We start from the raw sequence: 20,674 nt of genomic DNA on the forward strand, positions 1-20,674 counted from the left end.
AGTCGTGTCTGACTCCCAGAGACCCCATGGACTGCAGCCCACCAGGCTCCTCCATCCATGGGATTTTCCAGGCAAGAGTACTGGAGTGGGGTGCCATTGCCTTCTCTGCAATGGAAATATACATACACCTCATTAGAGAAGGGGGTATGGTGGGCCAGCAGGCTCCCTGTATTGGGAGTGATGGGATCCCAGTATGCCTGATGAGTGGGATCTGGCCAGGCAGCTCCAGGGAGTCCCCTCCCTCACCAAGTGGAGGCAGGTGGGCTGGGTTGTGGGGACCAGGGTTCCTGGCCTGATCGCTGGAGCAGGGGTGGGATGCCGTATGTGTGATTGGGCAGGTCTCCTCTCCACAATCTACGACGGAAATTTGACACCTCCGGGCTTGGGAGGGGCTCTCTCCTCCTTCCTGGAGGTTTATAAACCACAGCCCTGGGGCTCCTGCTTGCTGCACCCCATCTCCTTGCCCCGGTGAGTCTTTCCCTTTAACCCTGGAGGGAGCCTGGGGAGCATTTTTTTCCGCCCTGGGCTCCCAAGTCCCTCCCCTGGACCTGGCTTAGACTGGGATTCAGGAAATGGCTTTGGGAAATGCAGCAACAGTCCTCACAGAGGGGAGGGGGTGGGCTGGAAAAGGGAGGATGAGTGGGCATGGACCCAGCCGTCACCCCCCGAGTCCCCCCTCCACCACTGCCTCCGGCTGTGAGTGCCAGTACCCAGCCCAGACCGCTGTTTCTGGGAGACGAGGGTAGGGAGGGCTGTGGGGTCTTGAGCTCCACACTCTGCCCAGCTGCCCCCGAGGGGAGATGTGCGTGGGGCGACAGAGAGGCGGGTTCTGTCCAGACCGAGCCAGCCCTGACCACAGCTGGGCATCTGCCAGACCCTGGCTTCTCTGCTGGGAAGAGCGGCCAGTGTGTGTGTGTGGGGGCGGGTGCAGTGCAGGCGGGTGGAGACCCAGGTCCTTGCACAAACAAGCTTTGGAGACAAACAACCCCGTGACCCTTTGAGGCTGGTGAAACTCCAAGAAAGGGTCCTTGGGACTAAACCCCACGAGAGGGGCCACACGAGACTGAGAGGAGTCCAAAGAAAGACCCCAGTCCGAAAGCCTCCTCCCAGATGGAGGGGTCTCCAGACTGAGGGACCAACGCACAGGGGTCCCTGAGACACGGATACAGCAAAAGGATCCCCAGACTGTGAGACCTAGAGAGGAAGGGGTTCCTGGAAGTGAACATTCCTGCCTCCTCACGCTGAGGTACCGTTGCCTGGTCCCTTGCCCCAAGCTCCATCCCCTCATCCTTGTCCCTTTTCTTCTTCCCTGTGAGGCTTCCTCAGGCAGAGACTTGAGGTGGCAGCGCCAGGGCAGGGGCCTCTGGCCTGTCCTGACTCTCCCTTCCTCTCCTTCCCCCTCCGGCAGGCCAGCCCCGTGAGGACATCAGCCCCAGCTGCAGGGTCCTGATGGCAGCCGAGCCACTCACTGAGCTGGAGGCGGCCATTGAGACAGTGGTCACCACCTTCTTCACCTTTGCAGGGCGGGAAGGCAGAAAAGGCAGCCTCAGCGTCAATGAGTTTAAGGAACTGGTCACTCAGCAGTTGCCTCACCTGCTCAAGGTGGGTGGGGGTCTCTGGGCATGCGGTTTTGGGAGCCAGGGACTGAAGGACACTGGGTCCGTGAGGAGATATTGCTGAGCATAAGGTGACCACAGGTGGACTGAGAAGAAGTGTGTGGCAACTGCATGTGTAAATGGTTCTGGCTGTTCTTGCCTGGTGTGTGTGTGACTAGGTAATACTATGAGTGCATGTGTGTTGCTGCAAAGGGCTTTGTGCTCCTGCCAGGCGATGCTGTTGGGTTCTTGTTGGGTCTCTCTGGTTTCATTTTCCCAGCACAGGACTGGACCCAGAGCTGGTTTCCGGAAGATTCATAGGCCGTCAGAGCTGAAAGGAGGCCAAGGGAAAATATGGTCCAAAGTCCTCACTTCACATGTATAGAAACTGAGGCTCAGCTATGGGAAAGGGTTTGTTAAAAATAAAAACACAGCCGAACTCACAGAGTCGCAGAATCTCAAAGCAGGAGGTTCCTGTAAGTGGTTTGTGGTTATTCCCCGCGCTCTCTGGGAATCCCCTCGGTAATGCAACTGACACCATCATTCTTTCTCTCCTACTTACAGGATGGGGTAGGGATTTACGTTTCATCTTCGTTGGGTTGGCACATCATCCCAGGCTGTTCAGTTTCATTTACATCCTTTCTGAAAATTCACAGGCACACGAAAGTGTGTGAATATGGATTAAAAAAAAAAATCCCTACAAACTAGTCTCTGAAATGCATAGTCTATCATCTGGAATATCTCCTACATCCTTAAACTTCTCCCTTCCTCTTCTCACAGGAAACGTCAGGCTCTCCCCTGAAAATACAGCATTCCCTGTAGCCCTGTCAAATAATGACTGGTTTTTCTTCCAAATCTAATTCCTTCTGGGCCTGGAAATTCAGGTAGTGACCTCTTTGCTTTTCATTGCAACTTCCAAATGATAGTTTCCTCTCCTTCTCCTCCCCCACTCTCCCTCTCCTGTCCCTGCTCTCCCCATCTCTTCTTCTTTTTTTTGGCTGCACCTGTGGCATCTTGTGGGATTTTTTTTTAGTTCCCCTGACCAGGGGTCAAACCCAGGCCCTTGGCAGTGAGAGCACAGAGCCCTAACCACTGCACTGCCAGGAAATTCCATCTTCATCGTGAGACACTCATCTCCTTGGAAGCTCATATATACGCCTGCCATTCTAATTGTACACCTTATAGCTCTTCAGCTTCTGGCTTACTGTTTTTCTTCTCGTCATTGCCACTGTCAGAATCCACACAGACAACTCATTCCACACCTGGGCCTTTCGATTTCTTCAATTCCTTACTTTCAAAGATTCTGTCTTCCTGCATCTCAGCATTCTTGCCTCTCTGCCCCACTGCCCTGTTCAAGATCTTTACATCTTGTCATTACCAGTGCATCGTCTCCACAATCTCAGTTTCAGGCCTGTCTTCATCGACCACCTCCTGCCATTCCATCCACTCCATCCCTTCACTCCACCATTCTGACTCCACTGGAACCTTCAGTCTCTTGACCTTAATTAACACTTTTCCATCTTCCATCACCATCCCTCAAGACCTCACTTCCCTTCTTACTCTGCTGGGTTCTAAGGCTCACCACTATAATCACTTGCTCAACTCCCCTTGATTCTCTTTGTTTCTGTCTTAGTTATTTGGCAAAATCTCAAAATCCGACATTTCAACACCATTAGCTTGCTGGTGAAACCCACCATTCTGCGGCTGAATTTGGCTGGAGAAAAATATACTTCCACGTTGACTTGTCTTACTTTAAATCTATGACTGTTGGCAATGCCTGGTCATTCTCCATTCCCCTACTTGATTCATTTACCAGCCCTTTCAGATGATTATTTCACAACTTTTCCTTTCTCCTCAACTCCAGGACCTCTTCTCATAATCTCCTTGTCACTGAGAATTTTTCTCACTGAGAAAATAAAAGCCATCAGGAAACTTCTATGTGCTTCCTCCCCCAAATTTACTAACTGATCAGCGCATTTCCTGCCTGCCTTCATGTTACGGGAATGATCTCTCTCTGCTTTTAAGGCTGGTCCCTCTGCTGGTGGCGCTAAATCCCATTCCTTCTCACCTTCTGAAAGACATAACTCTCCCAATTCTTCCTCTCTTCTCTTGCATCATCAAAACTTCCCTCTGTAGGGACTTCCCTGGTGGTCCAGTGGTTAAGACTTCCCCTTTCAATGCAGGGGACACGGGTTCGATCCCTTGTCAGGGAGCTAAGATCCCATATACCTTGTGGCCAAAAAGTCAAAACGTAAAGCAGAAGCAATACTGTAACAAATTTAATAAAGCCTTTTAAAATGGCCCACATAAAAAAAATCTTAAAACTTCCCTCTCTACCGCCCTTGACCCTGTAATTCCCTCCAGCTATGCCTTACACCTCTGCTCCCCTTTGTAGTAAAACTCCTCAAAAGCAGGGAGAGTTATTTATACTTGCCGTCCCTGCTTTTCCTCTCCTGGTTCAGAATGCACATCCCCCAGGGGTCTGCTAGACTTACTCCTCATTTGACTCAGATGGCACGTCCTCAGCGTGGCCCTCCTTCGCCACCGAGCACAGAAATCACCTCCTGTGCCCTGTACCTTTGTTATTGTTGAGTTGCTCAGTCGTGTTGACTCTTTTGTGACCTCATGGACTGTATCCTGCCAGGTTCCTTTGTCCATGGGATTTTCTAGGCAAGAACACTGGAGTGGGTTGCCATTTCCTTCTCCAGGGGAGTCTTCTTGACCCAGGGATTGAACTCTCATCTCCACATCTTCTGCATTGCAGGTGGATTCTTTACTGCTGAGATACCAGGGAAGCCTAAGACATCAGGACTGATATGTGCTTAGTCGCTCAGTCGTGTCTGACTCTTTGCGACCCCATGGACTGTAGCCCACCAGGCTCCTCTGTCCATGGGATTTCCCAGGCAAGAATACTGGAGCAGGTTGCCATTTCCTGCTCCAGGGGATCTTCCCAACCCAGAGATCCAACCTGCACCTCTTGCGTCTCCTGCATTGGCAGGTGGACCCTTTACCACTGTGTCACTTGGGGAGCCCTCTGTCCCCTTTACCCTAGAGCTGTTTTCTTTCAGGACAGTTTCTTCACAACAGCCTCCATTACATAATTTAATTTAATTTATTTTTAAGATATTTATTTACTTATTTGACGGCGCCAAGTCTGAGTTGCAGCATGTGGGATCTCGTTCTCTGACCAGGGATTGAATCCAGGCCTCCTGCATCGCGAGTGTGGAGTCTTAGCTGTTGGACCACCGGGGAAGTTCTTCCATTATATAATTTTATGTTACCAAGAAGTAACATGTAATTTCCTTCCTTTCCATTGGAGGAAACATTCTGATTTTCATAAAGGGGAGGAATCTGCTCACTGCTTTATTTTCAGCACTTAGAGTGGTGTCTCACTCTTAGGTGGTGTTGGTTGGTCGCTCAGTCTTGTCTGAATCTTTGTGACTCTACAGACTGCAGCATGCCAGGCCTCCCTGCCCTTCACTGTCTCCTGGAGCTTGCTCAAACTCATGTTCATTGACTCAGTGATGCCATCCAACCATCTCATCCTCTGTTGCCCGCTTCTCCTCCTGCCCTCAGTCTTATCCATGTTTTCTTCCATATCCTTCAGTTCAGTTTTCTTCACAAAAGCTTAAAATATAGTTCTACATTTTTCCTGAGTGCTTTATTTTATATTTTTACTATTCTCAGTGGAATCTTTCATATTATATTTCCAAAATGGTATTTGTTTTTGAGTATTAATATTATCACCAGATACTTTATCATTTCTAATAGTTTTTTGGGGGGGAAAGAAATACAGAATTGTAGCTAAGAGCATAAGCTCCGAGTTAGACAACCTAGGTTCAAATACAGGGTCTAGTTTGTCATCTGTGGTGAGTACTTTAATCTTTCTGAGCCTTGATTTCTCACCTGTGAACTGGACTCGTACCGTTCTTGTTGGATTGGTCTTACATTTATTCAGTCAGTATTTATTGAGTGCCTACTATGTTCTGTTCTGACATTGACCTAGGCTTTGGATTATAGTAGTGACCAAGCCTCCACTCTGTGCCAAACACTTTCCCAGGCATTGGTAACACGGTGGTGGACAAGATGGACAAGGGCCCTATGTTCCTGGAGCCTTTCATTCTAGCAGATTATGAAGACTGAATGATGTAAAGCATGTAATATGTTCAGCATAATGCTTGGAACAGTCAGAACTATTAAATGCTTACACTTGCTGAAATGTTAGCTTTTATTGCTCTTTTTGGTTTTTCCTAGGTATACAGTTATCTAATTGCTAATATTACAAGGGGTGAATTTACATCCTCTTTCTTAACAATTTTACTTTTTATTTCTTTCTCTTGACTAATTGTATGTTTCCCCTCTCCCTCCCCATGTAACACTTGCAATTGCTTTCCCCTGGCAATGCTTATAGTATTTTACAGTTAAGTGTGACTGTGTCCTTTAAAAAAGTCTGTTGAGCTCTTCTATGAATTAGTTTCGTGCCATCTATAGATCTGGAAAGCCGCCTTAGCCTTCATCCAAACGTTGATTCAAATGTTGGGCATGCGCTGTGCCTGAGGCATCCTTGTCTGGTTTGACATGGATCTGTTGTTCAACAGTCAACTTTTCTGTTGTGGTTATCCATCTGGCAACAAACCCTTTGATCACGGTGGTCCAACTTAGAATATCCTTAGATTTCACAGGTCTGCTGGGAGAGACTTTGCCAAGGACCCCCTAGAAAACCAGATGCCTTGTGTCCTTGCCATTCCCCTGATCTACCAGGCTAGTGACCCGGCTGGAAGAATGAGAAGGCATTAGGGTTACACAAGCAGGCAGCAAAGTGCTGTGAATGCCTCCAACTTTCTGTGAGGGAGGAGGGTGGCCTGAGAAGACTCTGAGGGTGGTCAGAGGGAGTCCATGCCTACAAGGGCTCCCCAAGTGTCCTTGGGCTTATCCCAGGGCTGGTGCAGTGATGTGCTGAAACCTCCTGGTACCTGCAGTTGAAGGCCCATTTGTGCATCTCTTCCCCTCTCTGCGTTCAGTGACATCACGTTTATGGTTCACAATCCCCCATGGTGGGTGTATTTAGACCACAGCACACACTATAACCAGGTTCCCCACTTCCACCCTTTGCTTCCCCCTGGAGTCGGGCACCAGGGCAGTGCCATGTTGAGGCTGCAGCTTCATCCAGAAGGTGTGAGGGTAGCTCTAGTGCTCTTTGAGGGAAGGGAATAGTGACTGGCAATTCTTCCCTGTCTCCCTGTGTCCAAACAGTCATTTCTAACTCTACTGTTTGCTGTGGTGTCTCCCCAGGATGTGGGCTCCTTAGATGAGAAGATGAAGAGCTTGGATGTGAATCAGGACTCAGAGCTCAAGTTCAGCGAGTACTGGAGGCTGATTGGGGAGCTGGCAAAGGAGATTAGGAAAGAGAAGGCCCTGGAGATCCGGAAGAAGTGACGCCAGCTGGCTGGGATGGGGGCGGGCATGGCATGGCTGGGTTGAACCCCACTCCCCGCAAATAAAGCTTTCTCCTTGAAACACGGATGTTGCTTATTCCAGACCCATCCTGATTTCTTCTCTTGAGACCAGGGGGGTGGGAAAGCTCTGCCCCCACCTGAGGGCAAGTCCAAAAATTATGAGCACCAACATAATTCGTCTTCAAATATTCTGCAGCATCAGGTCTCGAACGGGTAGGTGCTCAGTAATACACGGTTGATGAGTGAATATATGAAAGGTAGACTGAGATCTCTGGGACATGTAAGGGGACTTATATCCCGCCAGCTGCTCTGGGGCTTGGTCTTGGCTTTTACTTTCTTATTCCTGGGGTTTGTGTCCTTGGATGGTAATGATAGCAGTGAACATGTGTTGAGGGCTTGGTCTGTGCCAGGAATGGTGCTGAGCATTTTCTTGCATTAGTTAATTCTCACAGGCTGTTGAGGGAAGTACTATTTTTAAGTCCTGTATCAAAGAAGAGGAAACAGATTTTGGAGAGGTTAAGTCACAAAGACAAGAATAGGTGGAACTGGAACTTCCCCGGTGGAGTGGCCAAGACTCCACGTTCCCAATGTGGAGAAACTGGGTTTCGTCTCTGGTCGGGGAACTAGATCCCGTATGCTGTAACTAAAGATCCTGCACAGTGAAGGTCGAAGATCCCTCATACCACGACTAAGACCCGGTGCAGCCAAAAAAAAAAAAAAGAATAGATGAAACTGGGTTGAAATTCCAGAGCCTCTGTGATGAATTGGGATCGTCTCTCAATGGGTACACTGGACCGGGTTCTCGTCCTTCTTGGCTGGAGAGGCATGCGGTTTACACTATCTGCCACCAGAGGGAGCAGGGGTGGGGCAACTCAGCAGGTGCTGCCTTCCAGGGCCTGGCACCGCCTTACTGTCAGGAGGCTATCATTTGAGGCCGCTGAGTCCAGAGGAACGTTTAGTCTAAGACAGTCTCCTCATCACACATCATAAAAGGGTCCTAGATTGAGATTTGCCCTGTAAGTACCCCTGGACAGAGAAACCTCAGAGGGAACCCCAGGCTGGAGCTCTGAGGGTCTACTTGAGACATTCCAGAGTGGCTCCCCCAAGACAGATACCCTAAGAGGGACGCCCAGACTGAGATATTAGAGACCTCGGGCTGAGGCACTCTTGGAGAAACACTGCGATTGAAATACCCTCAGAGGGGTCCCCAGATTGAGACCCTTTCAGAAGAATTCTCAGAATAAGACACTTTGGGGACTTCCCTGGTGGTCCAGTGGTTAAGAATCCACCTTCCAATGCAGGGGATGTGGGTTCAACCCCTGGTTGTGGAACTAAGGTCCCACATACCTCGGAGTGCAGCCAAAAAAAAAAAAAAAAGAATAAGACACTTCCAGAAGGGTCCTCTCATTGAGACACAGACACCCCTGTGTGCTTAGTCACTCAGTCATGTCCAACGCTTTGGGACCCCATGGACAGTACCCGCCAAGGCTCCTCTGTCCATGAGATTCTCCAGGCAAGAATACCGGAGTGGGTTGCCATGCCCTCTTCCGGGGATCTTCCCAACCCAGGAATCGAACCCAGGTCTCCCGCATTGCAGTCAGAGTCTTTACTGTCTGAGCCACCAAGGAAGCCCAAGAACATTGGAGTGGGTAGCCTATCCCTTCTCCAGGGGATCTTCCTAACCCAGGAATTGAACTGGGGTCTCCTGCATTGTCGGAGAAGGCAATGGCACCCCACTCCAAGAAGGCAATGGCACCCCACTCCAGTACTCTTGCCTGACAAATCCCATGGACGGAGGAGCCTGGTAGGCTGCAGTCCATGGGGTCGCTAAGTCGGACACAACTGAGAGACTTCCCTTTCACTTTTCACTTTCATGCATTGGAGAAGGCAATGGCAACCCACTCCAGTACTCTTGCCTGGAAAATCCCATGGATGGAGGAGCCTGGTAGGCTGCAGTCCATGGAGTGGCTAAGGGTCGGACACGACTGAGCAACTTCACTTTCACTTTTCGCTTTCATGCATTGGAGAAGGCAATGGCAACCCACTCCAGTGTTCTTGCCTGGAGAATCCCAGGGACGGGGGAGCCTGGCGGGCTGCTGTCTATGGGGTTGCACAGAGTCGGACACGACTGAAGCGACTTAGCAATAGCAGCAGCTCCTGCACTGTAGGCAGATTCTTTACCACCTGAGCTACCAGGGAAGCCCAATTGAGGGCAAAAGTACAGAGGAACCCTGGAAGGAGAGAGACGAGGGAGGGACACTGTGAGATATGCCTGGACCTCAGAATTTAGGAAAGGAGCCTAGAGACTCTGGCTCTGAGCTTCGCCTGATCACACTGACTCCCCTGCCTTCTTCCTCCCCATGGGCTGAGGAGGGCCCCTGGGGTTGGGCTGAATCCCCCCACCTCAAACTCCGGTCCAGGCTCCCTGGATGTCGTTGTGGGTGCTGGATTGTGTGTTTGGGGGAAGGGGGTTGCAATGCAGCCTCTGTTCAGGGAAGATATGGAATTCTGAGGGAGGGAGGAGCAGCTAGCCCAACCAGTTTGGAGAGGTTGTTAGCTGACAGATAGCCTGCGTGCTAGCTGCTCTGGGAACTGAAAGGAAGTCCCGGACAACCCTCAGTCGGCTCCCTCCTCCAGGCTGCCCTTCTCTGGCTCCTTTCTCCTGACCCAAGTCTCTTCCCTCAGGACTGGGGAAGGCTGGGGTCTGGGACCTCGGCAGGCTTGAGTGTCGCTATCTAAATTGGCCTTGAGGGGAAAGGAGTGTGTGTGTGACACTTTAAAGGACAGAGAGGTCCCTGGGGACATCTTTCAAGCCACGTGTCCTTCATTCCCCTAGGCCACAAAACCCGCCCTGACCAGCCTCTTCTCCTTTCCTGGTGGTTGACTCAGGGCCTCTCAGAGCCCCTCTGCTTCTCTGTCTTACTTTTCCTCCAGGCCTTTCCTCCCAGGCTTCGAGCCACTGTGTTTCCAAGTCTTCCCTCTCTCCCTCAGCAGCCTCTCCTCCCCTTTCTTCCCTGGACTCTGCCTGCTGGTCTGGGGCCAGGGGGATCCCAGACCCAGCTTCTCCACGATTCCCTCCTCTCGGCCAGGACGGGGCGGGCTCCCGGAACTGCAGCCAATGGAGGTGGGGCCCTAGGAGGTGGAGCCCCTACTGCAGGCTCACAGTCCAGGCGGCAGCTAGAGCTGGGTGGCCCAGCCAGAGCTGGGAGGCCCAGCCCCCTGCCTCCCCTCCCTCCGCCCAGGTATAAGAGCTGAGCTCAGGTGAGCTAGCTTCTTCAGTCCTGTCTCAGAGGCTGCCAGCGGGTAAGGAGACCCAGGGCTTTTCACCCAAATGGACTGAACCAGGTTCAGAGGGCATGCTTAGCCTATCCTAGCTTAGTCTGGCTGGGGAAGGTCTGGGGGACCAGGCCCTGGAGGCTGGGGTGTGTGTGTGTGTGTGTGTGTGTGTGTGTGTGTGTGTGTACAGAACAGTGGGGGGCTGAGGAGAGGCCTCTAGATAGTAGGCCTGGGGCTGTGACCTTAGCTCCTGGAGCCTGGGCAGGGAAGGGCTTATGTGGTGTTGGCTCTGACCCCCTGGGTGAGGCACAGAATATCTGGGGTGCAGCCAAAGGGGATAGTTGAGCAAGAAATGCTGAGTTCTCCCCTTAGCTCAGCTGCCCCTCTCCTCTGAGCAGATCATGAGCCATCAGCTCCTCTGGGGCCTGCTGTAGGACGACAAAACTCTCACCACAGGGCCAAGCGCGTCGAGCATCATGGGACAGTGTCGGTCAGCCAACGCTGAGGTGGGCCCATTCATTCCTGACCTTCCTGTTCCCGCTCCTCTCCTTCACCCTGAGGGTCTGTGTCCCCCACTGACTTCTGTCCCCTCACCTTGGCCTTGCTCTGCACTCCAGACCCTGCCTGTGAGACCTGAACCTCCTCTATGGTGCCCACACAGGGTGATGAAGATGGGCCCCCCTGATGAGGATGCTTGGGCCTCATGCTAGGACCTGCCCTGCCTGGAGGCTGGGGGAGGCGGGGAGGAAGCCTTGTCCAACCCATGGCTGAGGGCAGAGGACAGTGGGGGCAAAGGGTGCTGGATGCTGGGCTTTGGGGGTGGGCGAGGGCCCATGGGCCTGTCAGCTGTCTTATTCTGTTGGCTCTGTCAGGCTCCTGGGGAAGCAGGCTGTCATAGGGTGGGTGAGGCCTCCTTAACATGGGTGATGTCTCTTGTCCTTAGGATGCCCAGGAACTCAGTGATGTGGAGAGGGCCATTGAGACCCTGATCAAGAATTTCCACCAGTATTCGGTGGAGGGTGGGAAGGAGACGCTGACTCCCTCCGAGCTCCGGGACCTGGTCACCCAGCAGCTGCCCCACCTCATGCCGGTACTGAGAGAGTGAACCCCGCCCCAGGCAGTACCCTGACTTCCCAAGCAAGTGCTCCAAGACCCCACCCACGCTGCCACAGCCCCTGGCACTGGCAACCCCTAGCCCTTCCTCTGTCAATGCCAGGCAGGCTCAGGTCCTGCTTCCTGCCCCTGGGCAGGGTGTGGTGGGAAGGTTGAAAGGTACTGCCTGTCTGAGCTGTGGTGTCTTCCCTCCTTGCAGAGCAACTGTGGGCTGGAAGAGAAAATTGCCAACTTGGGCAACTGTAACGACTCTAAACTGGAGTTCGGGAGCTTCTGGGAGCTGATTGGAGAAGCAGCCAAGAGTGTGAAGCTGGAGAATGCTGTCCAGGGGAGCTGAAAACCTTCCCCTGGAATTCTGGATGGGTCGGGTGGGATGCTGGGGAAAGGGGACCTTAAACACCTCTCTCCACCACCCCCACACTATTCCCCAGCCCCATCTGGCTCGCCTCTGCAGGGTTCAGGTTCATAATGGCCCTTCTGGGGCCTCTGTGCACTTCATCCCTGTGGAGCTTATGAGTCCAGGGATCCCCACCAAGGGGAGGCTCGGGGAGCCATTGGGGCCAGGGACATATGTGGAAGGCTGCTGGAGGGTTGAGGATGGTGTAAGGGCCACATCATTTAGTAGTGGGGAAGGGCAGAGAGGAGCTGAGCTGTGGGAAATGATTTGGAGGGTGTGGCAATAGCGATGGACATTTGGTACTAAGAAGGGTCTCTATGAAACTACCCCTCCTAATCTCTTCCCCAACCCAAACTGTCCAGTGCTCTCCCTCCCTGTCCCTAGCTCTGCTTCAGCCTCCTCTCAGGACCCTGTCTCCCTGGCTTAGGAAAGGGGAAGGGAGAAAGAGCAGGCTCGGGGAGAGGCTGAGGACGGGGACTTGGGAGTGAGAGGACCAGCTGGGCGCTTGGGCATTTACAGGATGATGGTTGTTTTGTATCATTTGATTAATAAAAAAAATGGAAAAAAATGAAAGATGTTGTCTTGATTGGTCTACCTCCCATCCCAAGGGTCCATGGGTAAGAAGGAGTTGGGGTGAGTGCGGGTGAACAGCAGAGTCATTGGGTGGCGGGGTTCATGTGGAGGTGCAGTGGTCGGCAGCGGAAGTGACTGGGGGGACTCACACTCTCCCGTGAATTTGGGTTGAGGAGGGCACCAGGCCTAAAAGGTGGGAGACCTGGTCCTTTCTGAGGATCAAGCTGTACTTTGCCAGTGGCCTGGCCTTCTGGCAGGAGAGCGGGGCATGTATGCACACGTGGGGAGAAGGACATGAACCCAGGTGTGCTGGGGCCTGCATGACTAGCAGCGAGGGAGCCGTGAGGCTGCGAAACGGGCTGACCGACCTGGGGTTGAATCTCAGCTCTGCCGCTTACTATCTTTGGAACTTGGGGGCATCATCTCAGAGTATCAGTTTCCTCATCTGTAAAAATGGGATCGGACATGTGATGTGACTACTCAACAGAGAGGCTGACGCGGAGTGAGAGCCCAGGGAGCTGAAGTCACTGGAAGGGGGGATGGGGCCCTCCTGGAGTCAGCTTTTGCCTCTGGGACATCCCTGACCAGTTTCCTATGGTATTTCAGAGAAAGGGATGGAGGGGTCGTTTTCAGAAGAATTCTCTGTTGCACATGAGGTCTTAGGGATGCATGCACTGAATGGGGAAGACAGGAGCCACACTCTGGATCCTTCTGACTGGAGCTGACAGAAATGGGCATTACTCTTGAAATCCCAAACAGTCATATTTTCTGTGGCCAGCCAGGCTGGCCTGGAATGCTAACTGAACTTGTCTGTCAGGGGCTGCTGAAACTGGGCTCCCAGTGACCCCAGGTGAGTAGGGCAGGTGACTGTCCTTCCCTTCCTTTGTCGAAGTTGTAAATTCTGCTTGGAGCCTGGGGGACGAGGAGGGTGGGGTTGGGGGAGCGACACCTCTACCACTCCCTCTGGGGTGGGGGCGGAAGGGTGTTAAAAAAGGTGTGTATCCCTTTAACAAGGGCCCAACCCCAGGGCCCAGTTGAGAGGGAGTTCAGTGACTACCTCCCCACCGAGCCAGCTCCGCCGGGCAGGGCCGGGAGGGAGTGGGACAGAATCTGGGAGTGCAGCGGGGAGGAGTCCTGGCTGGGCTGAGCGTGGGGAGCTGCTTGGCAGTGCCAGAGCCCAGGCCCCAGAGCCCTGCAGGAGAGGAAGTGGACTGAGAAGGCAGGTGAGCACCTCAGGCCCATCCTGGGAGGTCTGGGGCTGCCGGAGGGGCCCCCGCAGGCTTGGGAGGCCGGGACAAGGGGCGGTGAAGGGGGCCTGAGGAGAGGGGCCCTGCAGGGACTGAGCAGGAAGGTTTCATTAATTGTTAACTTTCCCCCAAAGCCAGTTTGGGAATGGAGCTTTCTAGTGGGGTGGGGGCTGGAGAGGGCTTCAGAGGAGTGGTTGCAGTGGTGAGACCCCCTTCCCCAGCCCAGCAGCTGCCTGGGATCGTCTCCCTGGGTTGGGCCACCGGGTAAAGTGATGAGCTTTGCTCCGATTTTCACTCACAGTTCAGGGCAGATGTGTGTTGGTGGGGGTTGGGGAATAGCCAGACCCTGGACACAGGCCTCGCTGGGCTCTGAGGCCTGTGTCCTGGAACAGGTGATGAAGTCCAGGAGGAGCCAGCAAGGGCCGAGGGGGTCTGAGAGCAGCCTGAGGAGGGGAGGCAGCTCCTGGGTGGCCTCTCTGTAGCTCTGACTCCAGCAGGTCCCAGTGCTCTGAGACCAGCAGAAACCTGGGTGAGGCCCCCTGGAGCCCGAGTTCTAGGAGAGGGGCTGGGAAACTGGGCAGCTTCTCCTCTACCTCAGGACCCAGGCAGGTTCTGGCTTGACTTGCTTTGCTCGGTGGAGCCACCGGCCCTATGGAGCATTCCCCTGCCCTGCCCTGCCCAGGAGGGTGGCGGTGGGGGCAGGGATGCTGGGAGATGGAGCCCCGGAGTGCTGGGGAGCAGGGCTCCCACTTTCCCCTTAGGCTAGAGAGGCGCCGGCTGGGTGTTGGTGAGGCCAAGTGCAGCAGTATGTGTGTGTCCATAGCAAGCTCCTCCAGCGTAACTTGTCTGGAAAAAAAATTCAGATAAACAGGTTTCTGCCTCCAGCTACACACTCTGAAAGCAGAAGCGTTTGGAAGGTAGATGGGTCACCCAAGCAGAGAGGTTCAGAAATGGCAGAATTCCTTGATTATGTATATTTGTGTATTAGATGCTGTGAGTTCTGTGAGGGTGAGGAGGGGTGAGGCAGGGACACCTGTTTGAGATATTCTGGGACTGGGAAAAGAGCTAGAGGAGGGGGGACAGACAGTGGAGTTGTAGAGGCTGGAGAAGTAGTTTGGAACAGCCTTGCATATAGAGCAAAGCATTACCAGCCTGGTGGTAGATTTTGCCTTCCTGTGCTTTGCAGACAGCTGGGGCAAATGAGTGAATTAAGAAAGAAATGAATGAGTGAATGAATGAGTCAATGAATGAATGAGTAAGCAAATGAATGGTGGATACAGGAGTGAGGTCAATGGAAGGGATGCAGAGAATGCCAAATTTAAGCTTGAGGGTGGACTAGGCTCTACAGGAGAGATGACTAGGAGGGATAGGAGTCCAGGGACATATCCCAAAACTTGGGAACAATTTAAGACTCAAGAAGTATGTGTGGAGTGGGGAAGAAAAGGTGAGTTTTAGAGGGTGTGGGCTCCATGTGGAAGGGGACTGGGGAGTTAAACAGATGAGGGGGTGAAGAAGAGGCCCTTGGAGGGGTGGGGCCCAGTGCCTGGGGGTGACAGGGTGGGGCTGGAGTGACTGAGACCCAGGAAGGTGGTGTCAGGGCAATTTGAGCTTTTGGAGAAGTCAGCAAGCTGGGCTGAGGTGGGCGGGGTGGGGGTGGGGGCCTCTCAGTTGCTCAATGATGAATCAGCCAAGGTGAAGACAATGAGAACTTTGCCGGCGGGTTGGGGCCCCAGCTGAGAGGGTCCTCTGCAGGATGAGTCCTTCTATTTCTGCTTTTTCTGAAGGCTGTAGTATACAGTCCAGCTCCCCCATCACTCTCAGGACAGGATCTGCTTAGAGGAAAGTCAGTGCACTAGTTACCTCCTGCCCCGCCCTTCCCAGGGAGGGGCTGAGGGGAAGGCCCACCACCTCCCTTCCCCCCAGCCCCTTGTCTGGGGACCCTGTGGCCTGGTAGGCAGGAGGGGCAGGTGGCCTTGGCATGGGTGTAGTGAGGGCCTGTCTCCTGGCCCCCAGGGGAGGGAGGTGATGACACCTGACTATTAGCCTCTGATATCTTTCCTTCAGAAAAAAGAAGAGCATTTTTTTAACTCCGGAGTTGTCCGGTTGACTAGAAGGTGGGGTGGGGAATTTTGGGAACCTGGGATCTGAAGCCTACCTCACTGGGTGACTGTGCGCTTGACAGGAGGTGCTGAGATGTCTCCTGGGAGCTCACCTATGTCTTGCCAGATAGAGGCTGCTGCTGCTACTGCTAAGTCGCTTCAGTCGTGTCCGACTCTGTGCAACCCCATAGATGGCAGCCCACCAGGCTCCCCCGCCCCTGGGATTCTCCAGGCAAGAACACTGGAGTGGGTTGCCATTTCCTTCTCCAATGCATGAAAGTGAAAAGTGAAAGTGAAGTCGCTCAGTTGTGTCTGACTCTTTGCGACCCCATGGACTGCAGCCCACCAGGCTCCTCCATCCGTGGGATTTTCCAGGCAAGAGTACTGGAGTGGGGTGCCATTGCCTTCTCCGTTTACAGATCCTCAACCTTCTAAAAGTGACCTGCCTCAGTATGAGCTTGCAGTCAAACTATATGTCTAATATGGTGTCATTTGTCTATTTGTTACTTGGTTTCTTTCTTTTTTTTTTGCTTTTTGTTACTTTTTTTTGGTGTCATCACTTCAGTTTGATTTAGTCACTCAGTCGTGTCTGACTGACTCTTTGCGACCCCATAGACTGCAGCCTACCAGGCTCCTCCACCCATGGGATTTTCCAGGCAAGAGTACTGGAGTGGGGTGCCATGAGACATGGTAAAAAGGAAGGGCAGGACTGGGTTCCAAGAAGGCAGGTGGTGGGAGGGAAGTGGGTGACCAGCAGGGAGAGGGACCGTGGCACATTGCCCCCAAACCCATTTCTTCCCATTTGCTCTCCTTTTTTATTTTAATCGTTTATTTATTTACTTATGGTTGCACTGGGTCTTTGTCCATGTGCATGGGCTTTCTCTAGTTGGGGTGACTGCAAACTACTCTCTAGTTGCGCTGTTCAGGTTTCACTGTGGGGGCTGCTCTTGCTATGGAGCACAGGCTGTAGGCACGAGAGCTTCAGTAGTTGCGGCTCAGGCATTAGAGCACGCAGGCTTGGTAGTTGTGTTCCCTGGGCTTAGTTGTTCTGTTACAGGTGGAATCTTCTTAGAACAGTGAACAAACCCATGTCATTGGTGGGCGGATTCTCATCCATCCTACCACCAGGGGAGTCCCTCCCTTTCCTATTCTTATTTCCCTCAGGATTCCTCATTTGGGGAACAAGGTCTGGGATGGGTAAAGTCAAGGGTTCTCTGAACTTTCTCCCACTCCCAAGGTTAGTTGGGAGTAGTTGATAAAATTCTTGCTGACATGAATGCAGCTTCAGGAATTCTCAGGAATACTGGTCAGAGGCGTGGCCCATTCCGCATCCGGGGGCAGGAAGGCAGACGGTTCACGGGCTGAAACACTTTTGTCTTCATTTGTGAATGTTAGAGCGTTTGTATGAAAGTCTCACAAAGGTGTGAACATTGAACCACACAATTACACACAATAAAGAAAGATGTCTTCCCTGGTGGCTCAGATAGAAAAGAATCCGCCTGCAGTGCGGGAGACCTGGGTCAGGTAGATAGATCCCCTGGAGAAGGGAATGTCAACCCACTCCAGTATTCTTACCTGGAGAATTCCCTGGACAGAAGAACCTGGCGGGCTATATACAGTCCTCGGGAGTTGCAAAGAGTTGCACACAACTGAGCGACTAACACTTTCATTTTTCACTTTCACTGGAAAAAGAGTAGGGTTTCCTATATTTCTGGTTCCATATTTCATCTTTCTGGCCACAGGCCAGATGGTCAGGTGGACGAGACTGCAGAGAGAAGGGGAGAATACCTGGTTAGAGTCGCCTCGGCCTGACCTCTCTCCCTCTCAACTCTCCTTCCTTCCTGCATCCTGGCTTTGTCCTTCTGAACTCACCCTTCCTTTAGAAGAAGTTTCATAGAAGAGACATCTTATCAGGGACCTTGGCTGCCTAGTGTCAGGGCTGGAAGGAGGTGAAATATTTATAGAACCTCTACCTTGAGCAAGGCATTGACCAGGTCATGTGGGCCAGGGGAGATGCAGAGATGGTTGTATATCTTGGGTTTTAAAAAGTGGTCCCAAAGTCTCCATGTCCTATTGTTTGGTTCAGGAAACGCAGTGGCTGCATGTAAGAAACACCATCCTTGTGTCAAGGAATGTCTGGTGTCTGAGGAGAGAAGATCTTAGAAGAGATTGCAGCCATACTAGCTAGTGGGCCCAGCCGACAGCGGCTGAGAGTCTGTGGGAGTCAGGGGAGGGGGGGTACTGATGGCAAGGGCCAGGGCAACCTCCCCCAGGAGGTGGGGTTTGGGCAGGCTTCAGCTAGGTGGAGAGGGCAGGGTAAAGGGCCCAGGAAGAGGGATGGAGGGCCAAGAGGGGATTAGAGAGCAGGTGGCAGGGGTGGGAGCTGTGGTGGGCCAGGGAAGCGGACCTCCCTTCCAAAGCGAACCACGGGATGCCCTGATAACGGTGTCCATTGTCCAGAGCCAGGACCAACGGGCAAGGTGGCTGCAACTCATCCTTGGGCTTGGGGGTGGGAGGGAAGGCTCATTTGCCAGGGTTCATCTGGGGGGGCTCCGGGCATGGGTGGTGACTCACAGAGTAGATCCGCCTGCTCCCCTCATATCCTGTTATTCTGTTGGCTGTATCCGCTTGGAATGTGAGTGCCTTTTGTCCTGGGGCGAGGGGGTGACGTGTGTAGCCTCTGGCTGGCTTCGGAGGCTCCATCTCCAGCGGTCTCCAGCTGGGGCAGGACCAGGCCTGGCTCCTCCTTAGGTAATGGGGTGGGGGCGCGGTCCTTGGATCCTGCTGTATATTTCGAGGTGGGTATGAGGGAGGTTAGGCTAGCCGGGGGTGGGTGGGGGCCTGCACAAAGCCTGACCTGGTGTATCAGGATATTGTTTAACCAGAGGACAGCCATGGCCTGAGACCCTGAAGGTACCGTCCTGGAGCCCAGCTGAAGGATTAGGGAGATCCTAAGTCTGCCTCCTGCTTTGTGGCCTGGGGGACATGGCTCCTGTCCCTCCCCAGCCCCCGTGGCCCATCCTATGAGTTTCTAGCTGATACTTGTTCCCGGGGCAGGGACCCTGGGTAGGCTGGGTATGGAGAGGGCAGAGGGATGGGTGCTGGCACTCTCTGTCTTCCCACGGATCCTCTCTTCTCTCTGGGGCTCTGACAAGCCCAGTGCCTGGGGCTGGGGAAGGGCCTGGAAAACCTGCTGAGGCGGTTGAGCTGGAGATCACCTGGATGAGAGGAGACACATAGTTCTCATTCCAGGCCCACCTCCACGTTCAGCCTGGGTTCTTGGGTTCTCCTTTCTCTCCCTCCTCCCGAGGTCCGGGGTCTGGTTGGCTAGCATGGGGGGCAGGAGCCCAGGGGGTGGGACCAGCGGGAGGACAGGGGCTGGGAGACCTAGGCAGAGATGTGGTCTGTGAGCTGTCCTCTCTTCCCCTCATCCTGGCGCCCAGGCCCTGTGAGGCGTGAGACAGTGAGATGGCGGACTCCTACACGGAGCTAGAGAAGGCGGTGGTCGTCCTGGTGGAAAACTTCTACAAATACGTCTCCAAGCACAGCCTGGTCAAGAACAAGATCAGCAAGAGCAGCTTCCGGAAGATGCTTCAGAAAGAGCTCAACCATATGCTGACGGTGAGCTTCCCCCGACCCAGGGGCCTGGCCCTCCTCAGCCCCCAAAGCCCTGTCCCCTCTGAGTGTCCTTCCCGACCGCTTTCTCTGTCCTTTCAGAGTCCTGCCCCCCCTCCCCAACCAGGGTCTCAACTCCACGCAGGCCTCTGTCTTCAGCGTGCCCAGGCCTGAGCCAGTGAGGGCTCTGTTCCCATTTTCCGAAGGCAGCAGCAGCCCAGGCCTGGGGTCCTGCCTGGGGCCGCTGTAGAGCTGCCACATCAGCACTGCTAATCCTTGATTCTCCCCCAGGACACGGGGAACCGGAAGGCTGCTGACAAGCTCATCCAGAACCTGGATGCCAACCACGACGGGCGCATCAGCTTTGATGAGTACTGGACCTTGATAGGCGGCATCACTAGCCCTATCGCCAACCTTATCCGTCAGCAGGAGCAGCAGAGCAGCAGCTAGAGGCCCTCCCGCCGTCCCTCCCGCCATGCCCTTCCTAGGCTCCCTCCTCAGCCTCCTCTGCCCACCCAGGCCCGTCCTCTCTTCTCCCTCTAGACCCTCCTAGGACCATAGCGGAACAGGGTAAGGGGAAACGTCAGGGCCCCTTTGTGAGTGTCTCAGTCTGGGGGTGCCTCCCTGTGGGTCTCAGTCCCTGGAGCCAGAGGACCCTGGGGCCCCTCTGTGACAATGCTGTATGGGGACCCAAGAGTTTCCCTACCTGTTCAGTCCATCTACCCTTCTGACTTCCGATGTTCCTGCCTGATTCCAGGCCTCTCCTGACCTCAGAGGTCAGCTTGCTTCTTCAGGTCTCCCGGGTTCCTGGCAGCACCAGCAAGGACTTCTCTCTCGCTCTCCCTTTAGCCCCTCTGCTGGGTAGAGGAGATTTCCAGGGATTGTCCTCCAGCTGCCTCTGCGTCTGGGAACAGGGTCTGGAAACAGGGTCGAGCCCCCTCCCTCCTCTTCAGCCACTGAAATGGGAAAAAGGCTTGATCTGGAGTTTTCCTCCCCCTCACCCAGTCCCTTTGTCGTGTTTATTAAAGCCTTTCCACTCCTTGGAACCTCCTCATGCTTTGGTGATCTTTGCCAGGGGCCCTAAGGCAAGGAAGCAGCAAGGGGGAATCTCATGAGAAACCCCAAGGGCAGAGGAAGAAAGGAGGACTCTGGGACCCTGCAGGTGCTGTCAGCAATGGGTCAGCAACTTCTTCCCTCCTCCTTGAAGGGCCAAGGTCACATGTCCTTACCTCTGGGCCCTCATAGCCCAAACTCAACTCACATTCAACTTCTGGCACACACTGCATCCCATTTAGTTCTCACT

At 53.5% G+C, this 20,674-nt stretch overlaps 3 protein-coding genes across 10 annotated transcripts; all 3 read left to right on the top strand.

Moving 5' to 3' along the window:
- Positions 1–416: 416 nt before the first annotated feature.
- Positions 417–7,118, top strand: S100A13 (S100 calcium binding protein A13). Of its 2 annotated transcripts, XM_005203624.5 has the most exons (3): positions 417–468; positions 1,409–1,602; positions 6,888–7,112. In XM_005203624.5, exons 2-3 carry the CDS (start codon positions 1,450–1,452, stop codon positions 7,029–7,031), a joined length of 297 nt encoding a protein of 98 aa, XP_005203681.1. In that variant the 5' UTR covers positions 417–468; positions 1,409–1,449; the 3' UTR covers positions 7,032–7,112.
- A 3,112-nt stretch (positions 7,119–10,230) lies between these two features.
- On the top strand, positions 10,231–12,410 carry S100A14 (S100 calcium binding protein A14). 2 transcript variants are annotated; one of them, XM_005203762.2, is made up of 4 exons: positions 10,231–10,312; positions 10,726–10,833; positions 11,271–11,417; positions 11,640–12,410. In XM_005203762.2, the coding sequence occupies exons 2-4, from the start codon at positions 10,804–10,806 to the stop codon at positions 11,775–11,777; spliced, it is 315 nt and encodes a 104-aa protein (XP_005203819.1). In that variant the 5' UTR covers positions 10,231–10,312; positions 10,726–10,803; the 3' UTR covers positions 11,778–12,410.
- A 474-nt stretch (positions 12,411–12,884) lies between these two features.
- On the top strand, positions 12,885–20,421 carry S100A16 (S100 calcium binding protein A16). Of its 6 annotated transcripts, XM_059882520.1 has the most exons (4): positions 12,885–13,007; positions 13,228–13,260; positions 19,200–19,377; positions 19,663–20,421. In XM_059882520.1, exons 3-4 carry the CDS (start codon positions 19,225–19,227, stop codon positions 19,819–19,821), a joined length of 312 nt encoding a protein of 103 aa, XP_059738503.1. In that variant the 5' UTR covers positions 12,885–13,007; positions 13,228–13,260; positions 19,200–19,224; the 3' UTR covers positions 19,822–20,421. The 6 variants fall into 6 exon arrangements, with proteins under 6 accessions (XP_059738503.1, XP_005203715.1, NP_001068686.1 ...); XM_005203658.5 differs by lacking the exons at positions 12,885–13,007; positions 13,228–13,260 and adding an exon at positions 13,482–13,629; NM_001075218.1 differs by lacking the exons at positions 12,885–13,007; positions 13,228–13,260 and adding an exon at positions 13,503–13,633 and having other exon boundaries at positions 19,663–20,414.
- Positions 20,422–20,674: the final 253 nt, after the last annotated feature.

This window comes from Bos taurus, chromosome 3 (assembly GCF_002263795.3).
Source record: "Bos taurus isolate L1 Dominette 01449 registration number 42190680 breed Hereford chromosome 3, ARS-UCD2.0, whole genome shotgun sequence".
NCBI classification, from domain to species: Eukaryota; Metazoa; Chordata; class Mammalia; order Artiodactyla; family Bovidae; genus Bos; species Bos taurus.